This window comes from Eurypyga helias, unplaced genomic scaffold (genome assembly GCF_000690775.1).
Source record: "Eurypyga helias isolate BGI_N326 unplaced genomic scaffold, ASM69077v1 scaffold1863, whole genome shotgun sequence".
Taxonomy (NCBI): Eukaryota; Metazoa; Chordata; class Aves; order Eurypygiformes; family Eurypygidae; genus Eurypyga; species Eurypyga helias.
This window is the reverse complement of record NW_010242947.1, coordinates 45,946-54,419: the sequence shown is the minus strand read 5'-3', so window position 1 is coordinate 54,419 and position 8,474 is coordinate 45,946. Positions and strand designations below refer to the sequence as shown.

At 39.9% G+C, this 8,474-nt stretch overlaps 1 protein-coding gene across 1 annotated transcript; it reads right to left on the bottom strand.

Moving 5' to 3' along the window:
- Positions 1–3,651: 3,651 nt before the first annotated feature.
- Positions 3,652–5,763, bottom strand: TRH (thyrotropin-releasing hormone). The gene is made up of 2 exons (XM_010149216.1): positions 5,424–5,763; positions 3,652–4,238 (listed from the first exon to the last, which is right to left on the bottom strand). The coding sequence occupies exons 1-2, from the start codon at positions 5,761–5,763 to the stop codon at positions 3,652–3,654; spliced, it is 927 nt and encodes a 308-aa protein (XP_010147518.1).
- Between the last annotated feature and the right edge of the window lie 2,711 nt (positions 5,764–8,474).

The window sequence follows — 8,474 nt, the reverse complement described above, 5'->3', positions numbered from 1 at the left end:
GAAGACGGAAAGAAAGCGAGAGGTGCAATTTTAATGCAGATACTGAGACAAAATGTAGTTCCAATCAAAACCAAAAGTCTGGGCAAGTTCTGTTGGCAAGGTTGAAATATTGTTTTGAGTTATGTTTTAAGAGTTCTGCTTTTTTTTTAAATATGTTGTTTTTTCCCAATGAAAACCCGCCTTCTTGAGTGACAGACTTTTATGCAGGTAATAGAGTGACTGAGTAATTTTCTCCATTGCAAGTAAATGATAGTTTTGAAAGGGAAAAATGGGAAAATGTAATGTAAAATGGGAAAAAAATGTGATTTTTGTTCCCCTTTTTTAAATGGCATTATGTTTCAAAAAATGCATGGTTTTAGTTAAGGTTCAGATCCCCACCAGGTGCAACTTGTAACCTACCTGCAAAATATGCATTCGGTGATTGATTTTATTCTTTCCTAGGTTGCATTTGTAGCCCTATCCTCAAGTATTTTGAGAGATGTGTATCTCTATGAGCCATGTTTAGCCTAATCAAAATAATCATGTAGGTGCAGGGACCCCAGTATTAAAGAGAACTACAACTAGCTATGGTTAGACAAATATCTGTGAAAGGTTAAGAGCATCCTACTTCATCCTCTTGGGATTTCTGTCAGGGTTGTCACATTTCTGGCTACTTGGCAGTGATGGTGGCATTTTTATGGTGCCTCAGTGGCAGATTTGCTGACTCTTCTGACCATTGTATACATGGGCAATATGATGCAGAAAGTTCTTCTGTACTCTGTTCTGTTTCCGGGGTCACCCTCTGAGTTTCAAGGATTTTCAAACCTAGGTTATTGACAAGAGCTCAGGACTTTTGTTTCTGTCTCCAAATTATGCTGCTTTCTGTTGATGGACATGTCAGGCCAGCATCAGGACATGTACATGTGCTTTTCTGAATGGAAATCTGACTTGTCCTTTGAACTGGCTTCTGGCCTACACAACTTGGAAGTGGGTCTTTCACATGTGGTCCTACCCCTGTTCAGGAATCCGTGAGAGTTTCTGTTGTTTACCAGGGACCTTTTGCAGGAGTAATAAAGTTTGATTGGGAGTTTTTTGTGGGCTTTTTTTTTTTAATAACAATTGAAATCAGTCAGAGCTCTCCCAATATCTGCTCGCACTGTGCCTCTCCCAGCCAGGCAAGTGCATTTTCAGCAGCTCCAAACTAAGGCAAGTTGTAAAAACTGCTGACATGATAGTACTGTAAAGTGCTATTAGCTCATGCTTGGCTTATTACAAAGAAAAATACAAAACCCCATCAAAACCACTCAAAATCAATAGAAATAATATCTTTAAATTATAGTAGTAATGGCCTTGCTTTTAAACAGATGACTAGCCCCTGACAGAACCTGCCATATCTGAAAATATTGGAGCACTCAGAACCTAAAATACAGAAGATTAAAAAATCAGACTTACATAAAGTCAGTGGTGCTAGCTTTTTGCTGGCCACCCTGAGAGGAGAGCTTACTTTTTTGGTTTTACTAAGTGATTGATTTATTGATAATGAAGTGTATCTGAGGTTTTACTCAAAATGGTAGACTTTATAGGCAGTAATCTAGTGCCCTGAAATAGCTGTTTGTAGCTGCATATTAAAAACGTTGACCTTCTGCTTTCATGCTTCTGTCCCTTCCCCACCTTGGCTTTCTTGTGACAGTCAGAGCAGCATCCTTGTCTTGCAGGAACTATGACTCATTTTTGCTATTTCCTGTGTTTACCCACTTGGTAATTTTTTCTGTCCAGTTTTTCCACATATTTTGGACATTTTATAGCAAGTGGTGGTGGTCTTGCGTAGTAGCATTCCTTGCGGTCTAAGAAGCATTCATTCCTTGCTGGAAATCCTATATAGAATGTATTCTCTAGAGAGAGAAATTTTTTGTTCCCTTATAACATGAAAACTGAACATTTTAAAAGGCATAATATACAGGAAGTGTGCTGAAAGAATTTGAAGTGTATGGAGTGTTCCCAGCTACATCATCTGAGGATTTCTTCAGCACTTGTTAGTTAGAAATCCCCTGTCAATAGAAGAGGTCTGCCAGTTGTCCCATCTATTAAACAGTGTATTATTTCTGAAGTTAGAAATGCTTGATAGACCATGTTAAGTGTTGATCAGCCTGGCAGCATTCAGTAAAACTTGCTTGGATGATGAATCATCCATTCTTCAGTGGAACTAAACCATATGGAAAAACTAACTTTACTGAGTAAGTATGCTGAGGCACTGAGTGGGGAAACAATCATATTTAAAAGGAACATGCAAGGCACTTAATATCTCTTGATGGTGTTGAGAAGGGTGAATGTCAGTGGAAAACTAACTCATTTTTTTATAAAAAAACACATTCTGGTGAAATATTGACACGTTCTAACATCTTTGAATGCACAAGAATGGATATGAATAACTCAGTGCACTCTAACTGTGCATTAATTTCAAAAATCAGTTCAGACCTGTGAACAGGAAATCAGCCTGAGTGAAGTTCCCTGTGAAGAAGGTGACAAGGTTGCTGTGGTTTTAGCCCAGATGTGTAATTTTGCGTGCCATACAGGTCGAAGATTTAGAAAGGACATCTATCTATATGCAAATCATTCTTCCACTTCAGCAGCAAAACAGTTTTATGTATAAACATGTGCTGACCACTAGCATGCAGGAAGATGGTGCCTGGAGAAATACCCTTTGTTTATTTTTATTTAGCTTAGGTTGGTTTTATGTTTGTCACTCTATTACAGTATGTTTCCACAACTAATAAGGACACTCAGAGTTGAGTATTGATATTTATTGAATCAATCATATCAAATAAACACTTTTGAGAGTTTGACCATGGAAAGTAAAAGCATTCCTTTGAGAGGAGAGACATCAGAAATCCTTGTTGGAAGAAAAGAATGCCTGTTTGTTTCACTTTTATATGTCTGAGAAGGCATGATTTTGAGTGGCATGTCTGAAATGTGGGCACACCAGGGTGGGAGTTCTAGTATGAGGCGTATGAAGTCAGGTTCACAACTTGCAGTTGAGATGCTCTGGGATACATTAACCCTTTGCGCTGTGCAGCCTTTTAGTTAAGAAGGGGTTTTATATGCCAGTTCCAAGTCAAACTCTGAAGCCAGTTATCTGTTCCAGTTGGAACAGCTCCTACCTCTCCTTAGTGCTTACTGTCTGGACAGATTGTAGCGCACAAGGGTTCAGGTCTCATTAATGTATCATTTAGAACTGAAAACATATTCAATTTCATTTTGAAATAATTGACATGTTCCTTTTCCTCTCTTGACTAATTTACTGATTTCACTAACATGAGAGGAAACCATATAATTATTCCACTTTATTAGCATCATAACAGATATCTAAGAGCCTGTTTAAGTCATGTGGGAACAGAAAATTGGACAGAGTTGATTATTCTGGGGTCTGGGCCCATAAGGAAATGAGGACTCAACTTCCTAAACTGGAGAGCTGAAGACTCTTAGTACTGGCCTGTCCCAGTCAACTGGGTCCTTTTAGTTCCTTTAAGTGTGTGACAAAGCCATTACCTTAAATGGGAGCATTAACACACTGGAAGATAGGTGCAGAGGTCAGCAGCAGGGAGCGAACAGATTTTTTTGTTTTTGTGATCTGGCAGTTTAATTCCAACATGAAAATGATACACAATTATTTTCTCATTCCTCTGTTTCCCTCTCCCGTGCTGATCTCTTTCCTGGGTGCTGACGTTTTTCTTCTAACCTGTCCTTGCTAACGTTTTCTACTAAATCAAGCAACAAGCTGCCTTTGTTACAGGTGATGGACTCCTGAAGGTTGCAGGGGCCTCCATCATCTGGGCTGTCAGAATTCCAGTACCTTTTTCCAGGGTGCTGGCGCTTCTCATAATATTGGTCATTTAGGTCTATCTCCTCATTCCAGCCTCTTTTGCTAGGATGCTGGCGGTTGTACATCAGAAACCTTCTGCCTGGATGCTGTCTTTTGGATAACTCATTCAAATAGGTTAGCTGTGCACTAGGGTTGTCGGCATACTGGTCTGACAATGACCTTCTGCCAGGGTGCTGTCGCTTTTTCAGCTCCAAATAGCTGTCAAGGTCATCTTCTATCTCTCTCTTCCCTGGATGTTGCCTCTTCTGAATGTCTCCATAAAATGTGTCTTCCTCAACATCTCTTTTTCCAGGATGCTGTCTCTTCTCCAGGTCACTTGGGTACTTTTTCCCAGGGTGTTGTCTTTTGGAAAGCCATTCTAGCAGAGGGACATTTGATTCTGTTCAAGGAAAAGAATAATGTTAATGAGCCCACATAATCCTCACTAAGGAAGCCTTAATGGGAATTTGAGTTCTGTGGAGCAGGATCATAATCTGTTGCTCATTATGCCCATTTATTTGCAGTTAACTCTATGGTTTTGAATTTGATCACTCTGGATAGCGTCTGTCAAAATAGTTCTGGCACGCTTTTAGCAAGGATGGGTTGATACCTTAGGAATCAGCTGCAGCCAAATGGGAAGACATGCAATGACAAAGCCTAATCTGTTGATCCGGGTAAATGTGTCAGATTCAGGCAAAGGGAGGTGAGTAAAAGATGCTGAGCAGATGGAAGAAATCAGCTGCAGAAGCTGGGTTTGGAGAAGAGCTGGGAATCGGCATGAAACAGGGGCTGAGACTCAAGCAGAAGCAGGGATTTGGACTTTTGAAAGCTCAAATATTTCCAGCTACCAACCATAACTCCACTAGTATATCTTACTTATTCTTTTTAATATTTTTTAATATTTCAGGTCTTGGATCAACATGACCAACTCTCAGCACTTGTGTGAAGAGAGGAATGCTCCCTTATGGGTACTTGTGGCCAGCTCCTCTTTCCACTCAGAAAAGGCTCTGTGCTCCTTGTTAGTGGCAGGCACTTATGTGCTGCTGCTTGCAATTCCAGAGTCTGATTTGCTTCCACGGCCGTGACTACTGAGGCCATGGCATCTGCAAGCCAGGAGGTGGCAGACACTAGAGCAGCCTCTGCATTCCCAGCCACAGAAAAGCCCACTTCTGCTGGTGTTTAGAAACCCCAGTGGGCTGGGGTAGCAGCTGAACGGCAGCACTCCCACCTCCAGTTAACACTGGGTACAAGGGTCCACAACTGGGGAATGTCCTCCATATGTCCTCAGAGCTTCCCTAGGGAAGTACTTGCCAGCCAGACAAGTTTTCTGTGACGGGTGTCTAACTTCTTGCTAAGTAGCAGCTGCTCAGCAATGGTACATGATTGCCTAGGTTGGGGGAGATCTTGGAGAAGAAGGCACCTTTTGAGAGCTCTGTGTCAGTGTAATGCAGCAGACCTCCTGTTCTTCCCCTCTCCTTAGAGTAACAAATATATACATTAGAGCCTGGATCTACATTGGATCTAATCATCTCAGCCCAATACTATGCCAACATCACCAGATGGGTGTCTCCAGTGTTACATATACCTTTATTCATCTCTTCTTCCTTTTCAGCTTTCTTGAGGACAGACTGAAGAATGAGGCTTTCGGATCTCTGCAGGATGTCATCCAGGGGACTTCTTCCCATGTTCTCGCTTCCCTCTGGAAGGGGCTGCCCCCCACTGAGGCAAGTACCACACAAGGTCAGGCAGAGGAGTAGCAGTGGCAGCTGGATAGATGGCATTGTGGGATGGGGGTTCCTGCAGCTTCCGTGGGAGAGAGAACAACAGGAGAGGAGGATGGAGCAAACCAAGCAATAACAGCAATATTCTGAAAAACAAATATGGCTTTGCTGTAGGGATTGAAATCTCTGAGGGTCCTTCCTCATTTCTGTTACTAACCTCTCAGTTTAGTTTATGTTCTTCAAAGAATCTGTAAATTCTTCATAATTAAAACCAGGCATTTATTAATTTTTCTGGCAGAATAAATACAAACATTTTAAATGCCTAACTTCCTGATGCACAGATAGTTCTGGAAGCCAGAGATTTTGCTTTGTCTTTTGTCAAGAGGCAAAAATAATTTTCCTCTTGAACTCTGTTAACTCTTGCCCCGTGTAAGGTACACACACGTATACCTACACTAAATCTCCACCAGGCAATTCCCTTTGCTAAGGGTTCCCTTTAAAATCATACGGGGATTTGCAATGCTTTCATTACACCTTTAGTTAAAGCCCAACTTCAGTAGTCTGTTAATTTTAAATGTGTAAAGATAGATATTATGTAGCTGTGTGTCTGTATTTGTCAATATAATGACAGCTATGCTCTGTTGGTCAGGGAGATTTCTTGCACTGGGGAAGCACCTCTCCTTTTTTCAGAGACAATAGTGATAATCCTATCCTCTAGTACCTTTGACCCAGGTAACAGGTGTTTTTCTGTTTCTTCTAGCTAGCACTGTAATTCCTAACACTTAGGGATTTATTTTCCAGTAAGCAGAGTTCCTTCAGTAGAATGGAATAAATGTTTAATACTGGTGTAGCAGTCATTTAGGTTAATTATATCTTTAGAACATAAAAGAGATGCACAATTTCATCAAGTTATATACATTTTTAAAATAAAGAATTAATTTCTTACCTCCAGTATTGGCAGATTTCTACCACTTCTGATGAAGCCCTTGGATAACAGCCCTAAGAATATCACATAGGCTATTCACCTCAGAGCAATCTTTAAATGAAAAGTTAGAATCAGTTAAAAAGGAAATTTTGTAAATTACCTGCTTTGTAGCTTCAGATTTTTGCCTGATACATCTGCCAAGAGGTTGTTTAGTCCTTTAAAGCTGTTTGCACATATAAGCTTCAAAATTGCCCTTTCTCTGCTGCAGACACACACGGTATCCAATAGAACTGCTGCTAAGTTCTCTTTGGGTGGCTTGTGTCTCTGTACTTATACTGTACTGCCTCTTCATGCAAATAGCTGTGAGGTAATTTAGGTGATGTGTTGTTTTCCTTTTTTTTTTTTTACTGATGTCAGAAATCCGCATTTTGGATGCGTCTTAAAACTCAGAGTTATTAGCTGACTTCCATATATCCATGCTTGATTACCAGAAATTGCTATTTTTCCATTCTCTGAAGAGAACATGGTGAATTTTATGTAACAGCATAGAGAAAAGGAGGGTTTTCTCTGCTTAACAAAAAGCAGCTTGTGTATCCTCTATTAAGCAAATGCTAGGGAGTAAATGCAGAGAGGTAGGTAACTTATTAAACTGAAGAAGAAAAACAATGAAAAATTAATGGATTATATTTACATTTATACCATGGGTTCTTATTCTGAATGACACTATGCAGTTTTTGGGTCACAAGTGCATATTTTCTTGGCATAGGCTTCCATAAACATTAGAATATGGGGCTCATAGCATTAGATATTAAAACATAGTTACGTTGCTGCGATGTGCTGCAAAAAGCTTTATACTATTGTAACTAGAAATGAGACTCACTCTCTTTAACTCATCTGTCTATTTAAGATATTCTTCCACACAGTACTACTAAAAACAGATCATGCAGGAGGCACAGATAAAGAGCTAGTTCTTCTTTGATAATCTTAGTGATCCTGATGACAATATGTAGGACTAAAACTGCATTGCTCACAGTATTGAAGCAATTCAGGATTCTTTTCTCGTTACTACGTGGAAGGTTTCAACCAAGTGAAGTCAATGTTTTTCTGCTTTCCCATTTACTACCATTGTCATGAACACAAAACCACCTTTGTATGTCATTCTCATCACTGCCATCAAAGTATTTAAGTTAAAATCTGTCTTCAGCAGAGAGTAGCGACAAAAAACAACCTGTCACTATGGCTTGAGAACACATTTCTTGGTATGACGTTGGCATTTTAGCAGCTCTCAAGGGTGCTGTGCCACAGTATGACACAGAAGGCATTTTAGGGGTACTCTTAAGCACTGCACTTAAAAGTGGATCAGTTACACTTCTAGGTAGTGTGGATCCTCATGTGGCCTGTAAAATTTCTTTAAGGCAAAAGCATTTTGTGTTAGAACAGATGATGAAAGTATCTATAGAACTTGAAAGGGATGAAGTCAATTGTTCTCTGTCAGCGTGACTCGTCAGATTTCACAAAAAATGGTCATCTTACAGAGTTGGGGTTTTTTTCCCTCACACCCTTTAACTTTATATTATGGATCAGAAAATACACTAGGAAAATCTGAAAAGTTACTTAGGAAATGGAAGCTGACCTCTTTGGGGTGACTTCACTGGAATGCAGCTGTTACCTCAGTCATCTTCCATGAGAGTGTGGTCATCTCCTGAATTTTGTCGTAATATCTCAGGTAAAATGTATCAGTAATTGTGTTTAGATGTGCTTTTTGATGTTAAGTATCCTGATCTAATTCAGAACTGTCCTGGATGTCAGTGCACTTGTTACAGATTTGCAATGGGGACAGAGATTGGGGCTTACAGCATTGTAACTGCATTTGTAACAATAATATTTAAAGTAGAATATGTTTTCCTTCTTGTTTGGTTTTCTAAGGGAATTTGAGACATCATGCAGCGTATGTGCAGAACACATCTATGGCTTTATGGATATGTTGTCT